Source organism: Oncorhynchus gorbuscha, linkage group LG09 (genome assembly GCF_021184085.1).
Source record: "Oncorhynchus gorbuscha isolate QuinsamMale2020 ecotype Even-year linkage group LG09, OgorEven_v1.0, whole genome shotgun sequence".
Classification (NCBI taxonomy): Eukaryota; Metazoa; Chordata; class Actinopteri; order Salmoniformes; family Salmonidae; genus Oncorhynchus; species Oncorhynchus gorbuscha.
The window spans coordinates 48,367,002-48,387,881 of NC_060181.1; the positions used below are offsets into that span (position 1 = coordinate 48,367,002).

Sequence of the window (20,880 nt, forward strand, 5' to 3'; positions counted from 1 at the left end):
AGCTACCTCAAACCCCTGCACATCAACTCAGTACTGGTACTCCCTGTATATGGCCATGTTCATTTACTGTGTATTTATTCCTAATCACTATTTCTATATAAACACCTGTATCTGTATTGTTGGAAAAGGACCCATAAGTAGGCATTTTCACTCTTTGTCTACGAAAAATGTGACAAATAAAATTGTATTTGATTGTAATTTACAGTCAAAACAATCACACGTATAACACAACATATATTTTGCATGATAAACTGCTGCAAATCTATTTAATGTCAAAATATGTTATTTACCAGCCAGTGGAGATGGGCTGCGTGGAGTTACATTCTAACATACCATTATTAGCAGCAGGAAAAGCTAATCTCATAGGATATGGTGATGTTATTCTGGATTTGTGATATTTGTCTTCTAGTATCAGGAAGGGAACCTGGTTATATACACAAAACCAAAGCCGTAATATTTGGATCAAAACAGAATTAACAAACTTGTGCAGGAGATCGCATCGTGTCGAAAGTGTCACTTACCTGGTAGTGACTCTGGATCACTCACTCTCAGGTCAAGCTACTGCAGCAAGAGTCCTCACCAAAAGTGACAACAAGCTCAAGTTTTTATAGTGCAAAATTCAGGAGTTTGACACCAGGATCAAGAAATTGCTGGTGACAACATTAATACAGTGCCACTTTGATTACGCCTCTTCATGAAGAAAATGACGCAGGTGGTACAGAACAACATACTCAGATACAGTGCCTTCAGAAACTATTCACACCCCTTGACTTTCTCCACATTTTGCGTGTTACATTTTTTTGTCAACGATCTACAAAATACTCTGTCCAAGTGGAAAAAAAATAAAACACTAATATTTTGATTAGATTCAACCCCCTGAGACAATACATGTTAAAATCACCTTTGGCAGCAATTCCAGCTGTGAGTCTTTTTGGGTGAGTCTAAGTGTGTTTTAGGTTATTGTCCTGATGAAAGGTGAATTCATCTCCCCGTGTCTGGTGGAAAGCAGACTGAACCAGGTTTCCTCTAGGATTTTGCCTGTTCTTAGCTCCATTCTATTTATTTTTTATTCTGAAAACTCCCCAGTCCTTAACAATTACAAGCATACCCCTAACATGATGCAGCTGTGACGTGGTGAGGTTGGACCCAGGTTGTCACGCCTTGGTCATTGTATTTTGTGTTTTTGTTATATGTTTGGGTAGGCCAGGGTGTGACATGGGTTTATATGTTGTTTTTGTATTGGGGTTTGTATTATTTGGGATCGCGGCTGATTAGGGGTGTTGTTAGGCTTGGCTGCCTGAGGCGATTCTCAATCAGAGTCAGGTGCTTATCGTTGTCTCTGATTGGGAACCGTATTTAGGCAGCCTGAGTTTCGCTTTGTATTTCGTGGGTGATTGTTCCTGTCTTTGTGTAGTATTCACCAGATAGGCTGTAATTAGTTTCGTTCCGTTTGTTGTTTTCGTCTTTCAGTTATTTCGTGTACCGTGATTCTTTCATTAAAGTCATGAGTAACCAACACGCTGCATTTCGGTCCGACTCTCTTCCTTCAACAGACGAACGCCGTTACACAGGTGCAGAGAACAGACCAGATGAGGAAACAGTGGTTAAGGATAAACGTAATACTTTACTAAGAAATGGTAGCCACAGGATCACAGTACACTTGAAAAAACAACACACACTAAGACTCACTCACTCACTCACTCACTCACTCACTCACTCACTCAGTAACCAATTCAAGGTTCTGCAAAGATAAACAGAAAACACAACTATTTTAAAGGGGAACTCATAATGAGTAATAGACCACACCCAAGTGTCATAATTGTCTCTAGGATGGTCTCTGCTGCCCTCTGGTGACAGGTGGAACCATGACAGTAGCAACCACTATGCTTGAAATTGAGAGTGGTATTCCGTAATGTGTTGCATTGGATTTGTCGTCCCCCCCCCCCCCCGAACAGAACATTGTGTATTCAGGACTCCTGAACATCTAATCAAATGGCTACCCAGACTATTTGCATTGCCTCCCCCATTTTACACCGCTGCTACTCTCTGTTGTTATCGTCTATGCAAATTCACTTTAATAACTCTACCTACATGTACATATTACCTCAACTACCTCGACTAACCGGTGCCCCCGCACATTGACTCTGTACCGGTACCCCCCTGTATATAGTCTCGCTATTGTTATTTTACTGCTGCTCTTTAATTACTTGTTAATTTTTATTTCTTATTCTTATTAGTATTTTTTTTTAACTGCATTGTTGGTTAGGGGCTCATAAGTAAGCATTTCACTGTATGGTCTACACCTGTTGTATTCAGCATTTCACTGTATGGTCTACACTTGTTGTATTCAGCATTTCACTGTATGGTCTACACCTGTTGTATTCAGCATTTCACTGTATGGTCTACACTTGTTGTATTCAGCATTTCACTGTATGGTCTACACCTGTTGTATTCAGCATTTCACTGTATGGTCTACACTTGTTGTATTCAGCATTTCACTGTATGGTCTACACCTGTTGTATTCAGCATTTCACTGTATGTTCTACACCTGTTGCATTCAGCATTTCACTGTATGGTCTACACCTGTTGTTTTCAGCATTTAACTGTATGGTCTACACCTGTTGTATTCAGCATTTCACTGTATGGTCTACACCTGTTGTATTCAGCATTTCACTGTATGGTCTACACCTGTTGTATTCAGCATTTCACTGTATGGTCTACACCTGTTGTATTCAGCATTTCACTGTATGGTCTACACCTGTTGTATTCGACTTATTTGACTACTACAATTTGATTTGATTTGATATATGGTCCAGCATAGCCACAATACAAGAGCCAGTCAACAATTGCAAGGTGTTTAGAGGACCACATTGGAAATGAGTGTTGTATCCCTTTTTATACGTCATCCTCTGGGTTTCTTGTCCTCTTAAATACTGTTTTTAACTGTACAACTTGTGTAGAAAACCCTTACAGTGCTCTTGGACATTTTCTCTCAGCCCTTTCTAACTCACAAACTCTGGGAAACCTCTTCACTCTGCAGAGAGCAGAGGTACTGGGGAATGAGTTTTCCATTGTTTACAGACACTCATCCCCCAAGTTTCACATCCCTGCTTCTGGAAAACTCCATTGCTAGGGGCAACTCTCCCCTGGCCTGTCAGTCAATCATTGGCCTAGCAAGAGGCAGGAGATCCTCCCACACAATCTCCAAACTCTTCAGTTACATTTTGGAGCCTGTGTTGAGCACAGCCTCTGTATACCCCTGGCTACACACCAACTCATCAGCTGTACTTTTCTTCCTGGACAATCCTCCACCCTGGACCTCCTAACTGTGTTACTGTGTCACTATGGACTCATAACAGGTTAAGGGTTCAGTTTGTATATATGAATTGTTCCGTATGTTATAAGCCCTTACAACTATGTAACTGTATGCTTATACATGCCTTATCCAGTCTGTATATGCAAGTAATTCATACATGGCATGCTACCTCAAGGCGCTAACTTCTGATACCCTATATAGTTTGTTATAACGGCCTATAGCCTGAGGCATACTAGCCTGTACCCTAGCCTAGTGTGCTAGCCTACAGTTATTGCCTATGCTTACTATTTTATGCTATTTCCTAATGCTTTGGCCTTTTAGCACACACTGTTCTTACTGTATAGCTTACAAGGTACTGCTAATGTGTATATTGTATACTATTCTAGCTCACTGCTAATGTACATTGTGTGTTTATGTATATATTGTGTCCTATGTCATGCTCACTAGTCCAGTGCTATTAGCCGCTACATGCTAATCCCTAGTCATTACATTGTGTACATTACAGCTGTTATTGTTACATAGCAGTGCTATTACTCATAGCATATGTTACATGCTACATTGTAATTAGCCAGCCACCAAAACCGATGCCACGACGGACATCCCTTCACACTACCAGGTCAGTGCTGGAACTAATCCTGCCTCCACGTCTCCTGCCCCCAGTCCTTCCAATGAGCCGCACCTAGTTCCATCTAATGTGCTTTAGTCAGCCAACCCATTGACATAAGTGCAACCAGACCAGCAAGTGCCCGAGCCTGCTCAACAATGGCTGCCCAGGCCCAAGTCGTCCCAACAGCCAGCCAAGCACCATCCTGCACTCCAGCCGGTGCCACGACAAGCATCACCTGAACCAGACAAGCCTTTGCCAGTATTGCATTCTGCCCTGTGACCAACAGAGCTCCAGCGAGCCGAGATGTCACCAGACACTGGGCGAAAAGGGTCAACATCAGGGGATATCTTTATTTATATACTGTAACTGTCAAAAAGGTGGACACACCTACTCATTCCAGGGTTCTTCTTTAGTTTTATTATTTTCTACGTTGTAGTGGTCCTGATGTGCACTGCCGTCCTGGAGGACCAGTCCGGCCCTATCCTGGACCCACTAGCCAACTCAGCTCCAGTCCTGGGTCCAACACAGGCCCAACACCATCGGCTGAAGAGCTGGGTCCAGAGCTGGGTCCACGGTCCTCATCGGCCCATAAGGACAGACTAATGCCGTCGCCCAACCTAGCTCCAGCCACGGGTCCAGTGCCTGTCCCTATCCTCGGCTCATCAGCTGACCCAGAACCAGTCCTGGGTCCACTGCCCGGACCATATCTGGGCCTGCCTCTGCCTCCGGACCTCTATGCCTATCCAGCCCCTGTAGGAGAGCCTCCACCTGAGAAGCTCTCTCTCCCCTTTCCAACCAGGGATGCCTGGCCAAATTCCGTGTGACGGCCTCCTCCAACAACCTGGACACCTACAGCGGCACAGGCACAGACCGCTCTGACTCCTGCTGCACAGACTTAAATCAAAGACACTATGGACAGACTTAAATCAAAGGCACCTCTTCCCCCACTGCCCACTCCACACATGCCACTGAAGGGGTGGTGACATAATGAGGCAGGATTTCCACAGTCTTGGTGCCTTACAAACGCCATTGGACGTTACGTGGCAACTACAGAGAATTTGAGGTGAAAATATACCTTATACATTTTGTGGTATAAAATCCTGTCTAAATCCCTCTCTCTGGCTCTGGTACGAGACAAGCTTTACGACTCTCCAGCCCCAGCAGAGGCTACCATTCCACTGGTCATTCACACTTCTGGCCCTGGTCACTATTGCTAGTGGTTGTTGCCAGGGGTCTTTCTGGAACACTCCCAGTGACCTCTGATTGGGACACTTGACCGCCCATCACCACCTTTGGCCCTGCCCATCTGCATCTCCTCAGGGCATCTGTCCAGTAGACATGTTGATAAGATCTTGCTCAGTATCCAGCAAGCAGTGGTTAAGTGAAGAGATCTCTCATAAACCTCTGCCCTGCACTTCACTCACCAATGGACCCTTCTCTCCTCCAGTAAATATAATTTATTGGTCAAGGTGTACTGTCTGATATGCTGTTATGTGTACTTTTAAAGATGCAGTCTGGGATCTTAAGCACAACAAATTCATAACATGCTGTACGAATTGGATTCGTAGCATTTCATATAAATTGCAAATTATATACAGTTGAAGTCGTAAGTTTACTTACACCTAGGCCAAATACATTTAAACTCAGTTATTCGCTATTCCTGACATTTAATCCTTGTAAGAATTCCCTGTTGTAAGTCAGTTAGGATCACCACTTTATTTTAAGAATGTGAAATGTAAGAATAATAGTAGAGAGAAGGATTTATTTAAGCTTTTATTTCTTTCATCACATTCCCAGTGGGTCAGAAGTTTACATACACTCAATTAGTATTTGGTAGCATTGACTTTAAATTGTTTAACTTGGGTCAAACATTTTGCGTAGCCTGCCACAAGCTTTCCACAATAAGTTGGGTGAATTTTGGCCCATTCGTCCTGACAGAGCTGGTGTAACTGAGTCAGGTTTGTGTAGACCTCCTTGCTCGCACATGCTTTTTCAGTTCTGCCCACACGTTTTCTTTGGGATTGAGGTCAGGGCTTTGTGATGGCTGATCCAATACCTTGACTTTGTTGTCCTTAAGCCATTTTGCCACAACTTTGGTACACAAGTATGCTTGGGGTCATTGTCCATTTGGAAGACCCATTTGAGACCAAGCTTTAACTTCCTGATTTATGTTGCTTCAATATATACAGTGGGGCAAAAAAGTATTTAGTCAGCCACCAATTGTGCATGTTCTCCAACTTAAAAAGATCAGAGAGGCCTGTAATTTTCATCATAGGTACACTTCAACTATGACAGACAAAATGAGAAAAAAAAATCCACAAAATCACATTGTAGGATTTTCTGTACTTTTTTGTGTGTATTACACTATTTTCAACCCCAAGGCATTTTGTGTGTATTACACAATTTTCTTTCTTCATAACGCATAGGCTAGCTTGGTGGCTAACATTAGTTATGCTAAGGGTTAAGGTTAGTGGTTAGGTTTAAGGGTTAAGGTTAGGGTTAGTTAACATGCTAGCTAAGTAGATAAAGGGTTAGGTTAAAGGGATAGGGTCAGGGAAAGAGTTAGCTGACATGCTAAGTAGTTGCAAACTAGCTCAAAAGTAGTAAACAGTTTCCAGGTCAGCTAATTTGTTATGCAGGTGAGTGAGGACCCAAAAGCAGTTTAACAGAAACAGAGTCTTTTAATGTCCAAACACAGGGAAGACATATATCCTCTTAAGATGTATCGATTGACAAAATAGACAACCCGCAGAGAGGGCGACAAATAAATCATAAAATCCTCTGATCTTTACAGGAGAGTCGCCTTCTAGCAGCAGAGGATAATAGCAGGGTTAGCGGCAACAGACTGCTGGTCTCTCCGGGTAGGCGCGGGTTGTAGAGGACAGAGGTTCCTGATCACACGCGTAGCATCTGATGAAGAGGCAGATTACGACAGGACGGGACAAGGGTGAAGCAAACGAGAATCTGACAAAGACAGAAGCAGAAACAGAGAGAGAAATAGAGACCTAATCAGAGGGAAAAAAGGGAACAGGTGGGAGAGAGTAAACGAGGTAGTTAGAGGAGATGAGGAACAGCTGGGGGAAGGAAAGGGAGAGAAGGTAACCTAATACGACCAGCAGGGGGAAACGAAGTGAAGAGAAAGAACAGGAACAAGACATAACATGACAATACATGACAGTACCCCCCCCACTCACCGAGCGCCTCCTGGCGCACTCGAGGAGGAAACCTGGCGGCAACGGAGGAAATCATCAATCAGCGAACGGTCCAGCACGTCCCGAGATGGAACCCAACTCCTTTCCTCAGGACCGTACCCCTCCCAATCCACTAGGTACTGATGACCACGGCCCCGAGGGCGCATGTCCAAAATCTTACGGACCCTGTAGATAGGTGCGCCCTCGACAAGGATGGGGTGGGGGGGGGGGACGAACGGGGGCGCGAAGAAAGGGCTTAACACAGGAGACATGGAAGACCGGGTGGACGCGACGAAGATGTCGCGGAAGAAGAAGTCGCACTGCGACAGGATTAATGACCTGAGAAATACGGAACGGACCAATGAACCGCGGGGTCAACTTGCGAGAAGCTGTCATAAGGGGAAGGTTTTGAGTGGAGAGCCATACTCTCTGACCGCGACAATATCTAGGACTCTTAGTCCTACGCTTATTAGCGGCTCTCACAGTCTGCGCCCTATAACGGCAAAGTGCAGACCTGACCCTCTTCCAGGTGCGCTCACAACGTTGGACAAAAGCCTGAGCGGAGGGGACGCTGGACTCGGCGAGCTGGGACGAGAACGGAGGAGGCTGGTACCCGAGGCTACTCTGAAAAGGAGATAGCCCGGTCGCAGACGAAGGAAGCGAGTTGTGAGCGTATTCTGCCCAGGGGAGCTGTTCTGCCCAAGACGCAGGGTTACGAAAAGAAAGACTGCGTAAGATGCGACCAATAGTCTGATTGGCCCATTCTGCTTGACCGTTAGACCGGGGGGGAAAACCGGAAGAGAGACTGATGGAAGCCCCAATCAAACGGCAAAACTCCCTCCAAAATTGAGACGTGAATTGCGGACCCCTGTCCGAAACGGCGTCTGACGGAAGGCCATGAATTCTGAAAACATTCTCAATGATGATTTGTGCCGTCTCTTTAGCAGAAGGAAGCTTAGCGAGGGGAATAAAATGAGCCGCCTTAGAGAACCTATCGACAACCGTTAGAATAGCAGTCTTCCCCGCTGACGAAGGCAGTCCGGTAATAAAGTCTAAGGCGATGTGAGACCATGGTCGAGAGGGAATGGAAAGCGGTCTGAGACGGCCGGCAGGAGGGGAGTTACCGGACTTAGTCTGCGCACAGTCCGAACAAGCAGCCACGAAACGACGCGTGTCATGCTCCTGAGTGGGCCACCAAAAACGCTGGCGAATAGAAGCAAGCGTACCCCGAACGCCGGGGTGGCCGGCTAACATGGCAGTGTGAGCCCACTGAAGAACGGCCAGACGAGTAGGAACGGGAACGAAAAGAAGGTTCCTAGGACAAGCGCGTGGCGACGGAGTGTGAGTGAGTGCTTGCTTTACCTGCCTCTCAATTCCCCAGACAGTCAACCCGACAACACGCCCATAAGGAAGAATCCATAAGAGATGAGGAACAGCTGGGGGAAGGAAAGGGAGAGAAGGTAACCTAATATGACCAGCAGGGGGAAACGAAGTGAAGAGAAAGAACAGGAACAAGACATGACAATACTTGACATAATTAGTGGAAAAGTTATCCATAATGAGATTCACACAACCTTTGCGTTGCTAGACGTTCACATCCACCCACCCATCCTCCCTGACCAACCTCCCATTTATTGTTTATGTATTAAGTATGCATGATCTCGCCATCACGGTTGACAACTCCATTGTGTCCTCCTCCCAGAGCGCTAAGAATCTTGGCGTGATCCTGGACAACACCCTGTCGTTCTCAACTAACATCAAGGCGGTGGCCCGTTCCTGTAGGTTCATGCTCTACAACATCCGCAGAGTACGACCCTGCCTCACACAGGAAGCGGCACAGGTCCTAATCCAGGCACTTGTCATCTCCCGTCTGGATTACTGCAACTCGCTGCCTGTGCCATTAAACCCCTACAACTCATCCAGAACGCCGCAGCCCGTCTAGTGTTCAACCTTCCCAAGTTCTCTCACGTCACCCCGCTCCTCCGCTCTCTCCACTGGCTTCCAGTTGAAGCTCGCATCCGCTACAAGACCATGGTGCTTGCCTACGGAGCTGTGAGGGGAACGGCACCTCAGTACTTCCAGGCTCTGATCAGGCCCTACACCCAAATAAGGGCACTGCATTCATCCACCTCTGGCCTGCTCGCCTCCCTGCCACTGAGGAAGTACTGAGGCAGTCCCGCTCAGCCCAGTCAAAACTGTTCGCTGCTCTGGCTCCCCAATGGTGGAACAAACTCCCTCACGACGCCAGGACAGCGGAGTCAATCACCACCTTCCGGAGACACCTGAAACCCCACCTCTTTAAGGAATACCTAGGATAGGATAAAGTAATCCTTCTCACCCTCCCCTCCCCCCCTTAAAATATTTAGATGCACTATTGTAAAGTGGCTGTTCCACTGGATGTCATAAGGTGAATGCACCAATTTGTAAGTCGCTCTGGATAAGAGCGTCTGCTAAATGACTTAAATGTAAATGTAATGTAAATGTAAGTAACGTCTTTATCTGTGATTGAAATGCACTGTATACAAAATTGTGTACTGCACAAGAAAAAATGTACTATTTCGCGTGCATGTCACAAATTTCCAAAAAGCAATTTGTGTCTATTCCACAATAATATGTGATACTGATTTGGTGAATGATAATGGCAATGACAAATAATCAACATTATAAAATGAATAGATTTGGTAGATAGATGTTCATTCTGTCACGACTAGTCAAGGTGGGTGGAATCAGGCGCAGAGAGCAAATAGTGAATAGAGCTTTATTCTCCGGTGAACAACAATAAACACGGACAACCCAAAATACAAACAGGGTGAAAAATATCCAAAACAGGAAATAACAGACAAACCGGAGAAATAAAACACAAAAACACCGACAGCCGTAACGAAATGACAAAAACAAACAATCCCGTACAAAACAAGGGCGGGACAACCTACATTATATACAGATACTAATTAACTAACACACAGGTGAAAACAATCAGACAAAACCAACAGATAACCGAAAAGGGATCGGTAGTGGCTAATAGGACGGTGACGACGACCGCCGAGCACAGCCTGAACGGGCAGGAGAGCCAACCTTGGCGGAAGTCGTGACACATTCTAATGATCTCCCCACAATATACACTGAACAAAAATATAAACGCATCATGTAAAGTGTTGGTCCCATGTTTCATGAACAGAAATTAAACATCCCTGATTTTTCTTGTTGAAACTCACAAAATTGTTATTTCTGTTATTTCTGGACTGATTTGTTTACCTCTCTGTTAGTGAGAATTTCTCATTTTTTTCTCATGCAATTGATATGCTGACTGCTGTAATGTCCACCTGAGCTGTAGCCAGAGAATTTAATGTTTGTTTCTCTACCATAAGCTGCCTCCAATGTCGTTTTAGAGAATTTGGCAGTACGTCCAACTTCTTCACCGGTGGGTTGGACATACCCCACAGTTCGGCGTCGTAATAGCTTCAGTGGGTAAATGCTCACTTTCGATGGCCACCGCCACGCTAGAGAAGTGTGCTCTTAACATATGAATCCCGGTTTCAATTGTACCGGGCAGATGGCAGACAGCGTGTATGGCATTGTGTGGGCGGGCGGTTTGCTGATGTCAACATTGTGAACATGGTGGTGGTGGTGGGGTTATGATATGGGCAGGCATTATTTATAGACAGCGAACAAAATTACATTTATCTATGGTTGAATGAACAGAGATACCGTGACGAGATCCTGAGGCCCACTGTCGTGCCATTCATCCGCTGGCCATGTTTCAGCATGATAATGCATGGCCTGATGTCTCAAGGACCTGTACACAATTCCTGGAAGCTGAAAAAAATGCAGATCCTCGTTTGAATACCCCTGTTCGAGAGGCCTACTGTTCACACATGAACGTAGTCACCTAGCATGCTAAAGCTATGCCCAGCCGCTAATTGTATACTGCATATATAACTGTGCTCTGTAGCCTAGCGTGCCAGCTGCTGTTGTACATATTACTGTGTGCTATGTTAGACATATTTGCCCTATTTGCGAATGTTAGAATGTCAAGTGTGCTCCTACATGCTGTGCAGTGTATTACACCCGCCAGCCCATGGACTAGCTAGCGTGCTAGCTAATTGCTTTGTATATATTGTTCCCTTTGGGTGCTATGCTCGTTTATTAGCCTATGATACAAGTTGCTGTATGATGCCTTGATGTAACATTGCCTATTGCCATAGCACATTGTGACTGCATAGTTATCTGGTATGCTATTGCTATCATGTACATTCTCTATTGTCATTATACAGTCACTAGCCTGTTATTACCACAATGTAAATACATTCGCTGTATTTCTCTCTCTTGTAGAAACCACGACCACTAATTCCCTCCTCTGTAAAGTTGTGCATGTGTGCCTTCCTTGGGTGTGGAGTAAAGTGTGAATTGTATCCTTGTCTCCTGCTAGTCATTATCAGTCATTTTATTGGGACTCTGGGACAGTTGTACCTATACTAACCTATTTTGGAGCCCAGCGACCACAGGTGGCTCCCTTCTTTTTTTGGCCTTCAGAAAAGCCATATACACTGATAGTACAAAACATTAGCAACACCTTCCTAATATTGAGTTGCACCCCCTTTTGCCCTCAGAACAGCGCATGTGCACGTGAACTTGTATACAGGTCCTCACTCACACAAAGACATGCATGCAGATACCAATGCAGGTATGAATACATATGCAGACACACACACACACACACACACACACACACACACACACACACACACACACACACACACACACACACACACACACACACACACACACACACACACACACACACATGCTTTAGCAAGGTGAGTATCAGAGTTTGAAGATCTCGTCTACATTGAACCAAAGGAATAACTTCCTAATATTGAGTTGCACCCCCTTTTGCTGTCAGAACAGCCTCAATTTGCCAGGGTATGGACTCTACTAGATGTCGAAGTCGTTCCACAGTGATGCTTGCCCATGTTGACTCCAATGCTTCCTATAGTTGTGTCAAGTTGCCTGGATGTCCTTTGAGTGGTGTACCATTCACTATACACATTTTAGTTATTCATTATGTATTAATGATTCATAAAATAATTCATAAGATGTTTAATATAAACATTTAAATAAATCCTTCAAAAAAGCATCCAACCACTGCTCTAGACCAACTAAGTGTTGCATTCTAAGTGTGTATCTAACTGTCCTCTCCGGTGTGGTGTGTTAAGGGCTGACAGCGGCAGCGGCGGCAGTCGCCGAAGCCATGAAGGTGAAGAAGATCAAGCTGGAGGTGATGAGCGGCTACCACGGCAACGCCAACCAGCATGGGGCAGACGGTGAGAACGGAGACGTCAGCTCCAGTGTGGGTGAGTCAGTCATTGTGCCCTTCACACACACACACGCAAGCGTACAGGTGCATACAGGTCTTCACACAAAGACATGCATGCAGATAGCAATGCAGGTATGAATACATATGCAGACGCACACAACGGTACAGACACATTAATAAGCAAGGCAAGTATCAGAGTTTGCAGATCTCATCTACATACAGCTTGTGTTGAACCAAAGCTGTACATTTGTATAGCTGAATTCCATTACAAGCTTGTATCCAGGATGTATCACAACCGGCCGTGATTGGGAGTCCCATAGGGCGGCGCACAATTGGCCCAGCATCGTCCGGTTTTGGCCGGTGTAGGCCATCATTGTAAATAAGAATTTGCTCTTAACTGACTTGCCTAGTTAAAGGTTAAATAAAAAATAAAACATATAATTAATATCAGCTCAAAGATACTCTCAAGCTAAGGTACTGGATTCTAAACATACCTATTCTTGCCAGTGTGGAGCAGAGTGTAGACAGTTCAGAGAATACAGGTTCAGTTGAAACATCTACAAAATATCCTTATATGTTCACTGCAGTTCTAACTTGGCTAGTATATTAAGTTGGATGTCTATAAAACAATTGTATCATTATTTGCATTTGTCCACGTCTTTGTAATGCAATGGTACATTCTATCTGTAAAGTATTTTTCTCTACTGCGCTGTAAAATCCCCCGCCTTCGTATCCAATCTAAAAACAACAGACATTGTTAATACAAAGTTTAATCCATGAACACTGTATCCCAAAGCTATTAGCCATAAACTCAGTCTCTAATTTATTTTATTTAATCACAGCAAAAGCATTGCTTTTTCAATATGTGCCATTTCAATTAATTATTAGCCCACAAATGCAGACGGATTTTGCTCATATCGCCACCGAGCCACTTAGCGTATTGTGGAAAATGATAATATAGTGTTGAATTATTATGAGCCCATTACAAATTATAGGCTCCATGTAATCCCTAAAGCTTTGATACACTAAATAGTGTTTTCGATTCACTTACTCTTACTAAGTGTCTCGACAGAAGTACTTGACGCTGTATATTTGGGTAAAAACAGGATGCTGTCACTAAGCAGATTGAACAAAGCACAATTCATGAGCTCTGAGGTCATCAATCCCCAAAAAATGAAAACGGGTCTACGACCAATGAGAAAATGAGGCTACGAGGTCACCGAAATCAAGATAAATGGGAATAAGAACAGCAAGGCTATGGCAATGGAGCTAATAAGAAACTGTTTTATCTTTTTACAATTTAAATTGTAACCTTGAGCACACGGCCAGCCAGCCAGCAACACATAAGAAAGCACTCCCTAAAGAATCATAATTCTGTTGAAGGGAGCAGCGGTATGTGAGTGCCATTGTGTGTGTGTGTGTGTGTGTGTGTGTGTGTGTGTGTGTGTGTGTGTGTGTGTGTGTGTGTGTGTGTGTGTGTGTGTGTGTGTGTGTGTGTGTGTGTGTGTGTGTGTGTGTGTGTGTGTGTGTGTGCGCGTGTGTGCGTGTGTGCGTGTGTGCGCGTGCGTCTGTATGCATATCTGTGTTTATTTCTCTTGATAGGCATGTGCGTGTGCATGTGTGTGGATGGGTGTGTGTTTGTGTGCGCGGGTGCGTCGGTCACAACATTAGCTCCCTGAATTAAATATATGGCGGGGACGCCTCTCAGCCCCATCCACAATCAATTGGATTATTTTCCTTTAATATTTACTTGCAGCGATGAGTTGCTCGTGTGCATGGTGATGAACAGTCTGCCACTGGTGTTTGAAGGTGACCTGTCACTGCGTATGGACAAATCTCTCTCGCAGAAATGTAAAAAATAAATCATCAGGGGCTAGGCAGGCAGACAGAGGCCCCATCTCTCTTTCCCTCTCCCCCCTTCTCTCTTTCTATCTCGCCTGTCTCAAATTCTCTCTCCTTCTCTCCCCTCTCACTCACTCTCCCTGGATTTAAATTGGCCTCAGATTTATGATTTGAATGAATGCTTCGTTTGGTCAAAGGAATGGCTTGCTGAGACAAATTATGTTTGGTACTGAAGCCATCCTTATATTGATTACTGGGTGTCGCAGCAATCTCTTGTTTATATCAGCCACTCTCATGTGACAGGGGTGGCCAGCAGAAGTCATCTAGATAATCCACAGGAGATACAGTATAGTCTCTTCAGATGGAAGAAAGGAACAGAGATAGAAAGGAACATTTACTGGGTAAAGTATGTGTCATTATTTAGTTTTAGCGAATCACACAACTGCGAGGAGTGGCTCCTTAAAAAGAGGTGCACAGGACATGTAAGGCACACACACTGGGGAGGGTTATAGGGAAGATGTGGGAGATGATTGGTTGGTGCCAATGCCTATGCACCGGGAGTTTCTCCCGGTCTTTCTGTATTGGCTAAAGAAGGCCACACCAGACTCTTTCTCTTTTGGGCAGAAGTGTCTGGGAACACAATTAGTATAGTGTTATCAGATGGACAACGTAAAGAGAGCAACATTTAAGCAATGTTTAAAAAGGGAAAGCCAACACTTCTTCCACATTTAAAATAGAAAAAGCAACGTTCTGTCAATGTTTCAATTGCTAGTTGCACCTAAAGGTTCGTTAAAATAGACCAGGGAGGGTCAGCTATTGTAAAGTTGAATTTCTTCTCAATTACTTATCTGGTTAAATGAAATGGTCAAATTTGCAAAGGGATCTCTTTCATTGCTAGGGAACATTTATTGCGTTAAAACAAAAACAGATCCTTTGACACATACCATGAAGAGCATAAATGTTTTGCTCATGTTTGCAATATAATCTGCTTCACTCTCAGCACTCAGGGCCTTGCTTAGGATATTGCTTAGGCTAATGCCTATACTTCACTGCAGTACTTAGTCCCATGTCTAGCTTGGATTCCTGCATGCCTAATATGTCCTGGTCTATAGTCCATTATGCCTGTGGAATCCAGGCCTCTAAATCACTTGACAGATATAGCTGTATGACTGTGCAAGAGGGGAACTTGATTTGGCCACTGCCTTGTTGGGCTCTGTTGGTCTGGACTCAATGCAGGGCAGTTCTGATGAGGAAGTGAATAAATGCTCTGTTTTAAAGAGAATTCGAGAGAGAGATCGTGAATACAAAATAAAATAGTAATTCAGAACGGTTGAAGGTGAGGATGATAGTGTAAGAATTGTATAATACTACTACTACTTGTTCTAGATAAAGGAAGAGACAGAGGCAGAGGTAAATGCAGGCATAGACAGAGGTATAGAAAAAAGGCAGACACAAAAGCAGAGACAGAGAAATTAAAGACAAATACAGAGGTAATGTTAGAGGCAGGGACAGAAATAAAGGCAGGGACAAAGGCAGAGACAGATGCAGAAACAGAGAAAGGGACAGTGGCAGAGGCAGAGGAAGACAGAGGTAGAGACTGTGAAGGACACCCTATTCTGTTGGTGGAGTTGGATTGCTTGTGTGTCTGCCGCCATTGTGTTGGTGTCAATGGAACACGCTAATGTTTCTCTCCCACATATGAAATATCAATCACATTGTTTCCCCTATATTGATATTCGTTGTCGCCACTAATTTTCAGGTTTGTTAAAATATTTTCAGTGTACACTTAAATGACTAAAGCCAGATATAAAGTATGTACTGGAGCTATTGGAGCTATGTATTGTTTAATAAGATCATCTTTGAACACTAACAATCACGAAACTAAAAACTAGATTGTCAGGGAGAATCTAAAATTCATAAAAGTGTCATGGCATGGGGCCCCGACTGATTTTGCTATGTTTAAGTCACTGAAATAGCATAATAACATGGCATGAGCCATGGAAAAATGTGTAGAATTGCAGGAAACTAGCTTTAAAACTGTAAAATGTTCTCTCCACCCAATGTCGAAATTTGCAGAATTGGAGGAAATTACATTGCAACATTTTGTCTCTGTGGCTAAGAGAAGGGCCGTTAAAATGTTGGGTTGGAGACGGCACCATTGGCCTTGTCCACTCTGACACCCCGTCTCCAACCCACAATAACCTTGCCAACGCTGCTGAAAAAAAAGCCTAGTGGAAACACTGAATCACAAATAGACCTTTCTGTTTGCATCAACGTTATTATTTATCAGGAAAAACATGCAGCTAGCGCAACTCAACCCAGCCAAGTGACCACACATCCTGTCAAAGGGGAGGAAGGGAGGTAGGAGTGTGTGTGTGTGTGTGTGTGTGTGTGTGTGTGTGTGTGTGTGTGTGTGTGTGTGTGTGTGTGTGTGTGTGTGTGTGTGTGTGTGTGTGTGTGTGTGTGTGTGTGTGTGTGTGTGTGTGTGTGTGTGTGTGTGTGTGTGTGTGTGTGTGTGTGTGTGAGAGAGAGCTTGTTCTCTGATTAGACAAAACGTTTGTCTCTCGCTCTCTTTGATTCTCCCTGACAGTCTAGTTGTGTGTGTGTGTGTGTGAGCATCCCATGTTGCTTTCAAAGAGGGCTCAGAGGCCCTCACAATGTGGATTGTTCCTGTGGCTGTCAGGAAATGCCACAATTACAGATCACAAAACCAGGTTAGAGTGTATGTGGCACTAGGCCTTTCAGTGTGATAAACAGCCAGCCAGCCATTCAATCCCAACGCCCTGACCCCAACCACAACCTTCATTACCGGGACAGAAAACATTGTCAGCTGCAGCCCACTAACAAAAACCTGCCAATTTCTTTTTCAGGAGTGAGAAAAGAAAATAAGTGTTTAAAACCATGAGCCAGTAGAACAGAGAAGAGAAGAAAACACCCCTCTCTTTACTGTTTTCTCTTTTCAAGCCCCCCCCCCCCCTCTCTAAAATAGACATGACTGGTTCAGTGGCAGATTCTCTGGGAACCGTAATTAGTAAGATTGTATCATGTATCGCTATTTATGCTCTCTATGTTGTAGAGCTCCATCTCTTTCTCTTCATCTCTAACCCCCATTCTCGGGCCATGCACCTGACTCCACCTCACCGCGGTGACAGTAATGGACCTTACATTTGGTCTGTAATTAGGTGTGGGAATTCCATCCGTCATCAACCAGACAATGCTGTCATGTACATCTTAAAGGGATAATGCGACATTTCAAAATGAGGTTGTTTATCTACTTAGTCAGACGAACTCATGGAAAACATTTGTATGTCTCTGCGTGCAGTTTGGAGATGATTGAAGTTAGCATATTGTTAGCTTAGCCCAATTGCTGGAATTCTCCCGGTACAGTAGCCAGCTCCTCACATAAGCAGGACAATAGACCTTCTAAATACTCCAAAACTAGGCGGTTGGTCATTTATAGTATTACAAAGCTATACATAGTAATCTATATTTTGTGAATGTATCTAATAATAAGAAACCATCCACTATCCACTTCTTCATTCTTATATATATATGTGTGTGGGTGTGTGTGTGTTGCCGAGCTGGCTGGGGCCCCTGAGAGGGCTCCGTGAGGAGAAGACCACAGCTGTACACAGCGAGCAACTAATTGGCCCTTATCTGGCTGTCCCATTCATCTTCATTTTTTACCAATTACTGAGCATTATCTGTGTTCTCAGTTGGCTATGGGACTTAATCCTTTTTGGTTAAGCTGCTTGTGGCAGCTTGCAAAATTTAAAATGGGGAAGGAGAGAGGGAGAAGGGGAGCAGAAGTCACAGCGATAAACAAACTCTGGGAAACTTCCCATCACCCCCCCCCCCTCGGAGGAAGGAATCAATAAACAATGACATCACGTGAAGGGGAGAACAAAGAGAGGGATAAAAGAGAGAGAGAAAGACACAGATGAAGAGAGAGAGATGGAGGAAAGGACAGGGGGAGAGAATCAATTATCGGCATTATAACTCAGGTCCTTGTTTGCAAACGCAGCGGCCTCATTGATTAAGCTTGCTCCGGTTGCTCTTGCCATTATTGACTTGTTAAAACCATATTTTCTCCTCATCAGTGGGTTTCATGTTTGCGGTCGTCAGCAGACAGATAACAATTATTTTAAAAGGTCTTCATCAATTATTCAGGGTGTATTCATTTTGGCAAGCTCCAAATGCCCCATGTTAAGTTTTGGTGTGTGTGTGTGTTTTTCCCCCATAGCAGCAGAGAACTGAACCAGGACACATTGTTCCTCCAGACGGTACATCAACACAGTTAGCCCTTATTATCTGAGATCAATGTTTAACTAGGTTTCTCTATATATGGGGTAAACACTAAGATAGGCCATATGGCATTGATTGTATTGCAAACTGGGTTAGAATATATGTTAATTGTTGTATTCTGTAGAATGTCTTTCTTTTTATGTCTGTGACTTTGTCTGTATGCTATGGTTTAGTAGAGGAACAACAATTAAACCATTGTTATTACAATAAATACATTACAGGATGTAGAAATTACTGTGCATTAAATCACACGTGATAATCCTGGAAAATAATCCTAGATATGATATCAAAAGCAAACCTGGATAAATAAATGTAGACTAATAAATACTGTAAATAAAAGAAGTCCATCTTCGTGCAGTGCCTCCTACTCTTTGAAAGGGATATTTTTTTGGTCACAAGCTCTGCACCAGCTGTCAACCAAGCTCACTGCTGCAATTTAATTAGTCAGTTGATGTCCTTTCTAATAATAAAGCTCTCAGGGTGGAAGGACAGATCTAGCCACTAGCTAGTGCCTGGCTTTGTTAGCCATGTTAGCCTCCTTAGCACTGGTGGCCTAGGATGTTAGCTTGGTTAATACTTGTAAAATTACTTTCTTAATTGTGCCTAAGGAGATAAATAAAGTTTTATCTAGACAGACAGACAGACAGACAGACAGACAGACAGACAGACAGACAGACAGACAGACAGACAGACAGACAGACAGACAGACAGACAGACAGACAGACAGACAGACAGACAGACAGACAGACAGACAGACAGACAGACAGACAGACAGACAGACAGACAGACAGACAGACAGACAGACAGACAGACAGACCAAATGTACAGAGGATTTCTCTCTCTCTCTCTCTCGCTCTCTCTCTCTCTCTCACTCTCTCTTGCTCTCCCTCTCTCCCTCTCTCTCTCCCCCCCTCTCTCTCTCTCTCTCTCTCTCTCTCTCTCTCTCTCTCTCTCTCTCTCTCTCTCTCTCTCTCTCTCTCTCTCTCTCTCTCTCTCTCTCTCTCTCTCTCTCTCTCTCTCTCTCTCAGGCCCAAGGGAGTCAGGTGACAGATAAAGCAGAGAGCATCACACACATTTTTATTTCAAAAGATAAACTCGATAATCTTAAATGTATGTTAATGAAGTCAAATGTCCTTGTTCTAATTTCGCTTGCATTCGGCTGTTCAGCATCCGCTTTAAAATTTGAATATGCATAATGGGGGAATTGTGTGGAGGCACACAAATGCAGATATAGATTAGAATATCAAGGCGAATTGATTAAACATTATTCCTGTAATGATCCATATCAAGTTCTATCATCTTTGAGTGGCAGTGGTGGTGTGGCAGTCTTATTAGAGCTGTGAGAGAGAGATCAAGAGGGAGAGAGAGAGCGAGACAAAAGAATAGAGAAAGGGAGAGGTAGAGAGGATCATCACAGAAATAGAGGGAGAGAGGAAGACAGAGTAAAAAAACAAACAAACCACATGTCATGCAAATATTTGTACAACTGTCTCTTGCGGTTACCTCACTAAGACAGGGGCACTACAACTGACCAGTCGACTTGTCAGCCCTCATCAACATTAGTGCTTCCTTCTTCATTAATTGAAGTGATTAATATGAAGGGCTTTGATGCAGCGGGTGATGCATGCGTCGGGGCTGTCCCCTTTGTACCATCCACTGTCAGGTTGCATTTAGCAGGGATAGGGGTTGACCTTTGGGGAGTGAAGAGATCAAGGCAATTTGAAAAGACAGTGTCACTTGGGTTCAATGTGATACTGTGTAATAGATGACATTCCAACCTTTCACTGATGACGGGCTTTCGCAGGTTTTTTTGAGTGATGTGAAATAAAGCGGTTATAAGGGCACATGGCGAGACCCAGATACAGACACAGGAGGCAGATGGTTAGAGTCCAAGATGTTTATTAACAATCCAAAAGGGGTATGCACGAGAATGGTCATGGACAGGCAAAAGGTCCAAACCAGTTCAGTTCCAGAGGTACAGAATAGCAGGCAGGCTCGAGGTCAGGGCAGGCAGAATGGTCAGGCAGGTGGGAATGGAGTCCAGAAAAACAGGCAAAGGTCAAAACGGGAGGACTAGTAAAACAGAATAGAAAAGCAGGAGCACGGGGAAAACACGGTTGGTTGACTTGAACATACAAGACGAACTGTCACAGAGACACAAGAAACACAGGGATAAATACACCAGGGAAAATAAGCGACACCTGGAAGGGGTGGAGACAATCACAAGGACAGGTTAAACAGATCAGGGCGTGAAAGTGGTATTGAAATATGCATGCATTTGGCTGTGAACGTTTTTGAATGT

The 20,880-nt window shown here is 44.0% G+C and overlaps 1 protein-coding gene across 4 annotated transcripts in view; it reads left to right on the forward strand.

The window, feature by feature from the left end:
• LOC124043724 (dachshund homolog 1-like) overlaps window positions 1-20,880 on the forward strand; it is a 284,092-nt gene that overhangs the window by 180,384 nt on the left and 82,828 nt on the right. For all 4 annotated transcript variants that reach the window (XM_046362622.1, XM_046362623.1, XM_046362624.1 and 1 more), the window contains exon 3: window positions 12,331-12,468. In XM_046362622.1, the coding sequence (XP_046218578.1) occupies window positions 12,331-12,468 (138 nt within the window). The remainder of the gene's footprint in view (window positions 1-12,330; window positions 12,469-20,880) is intronic.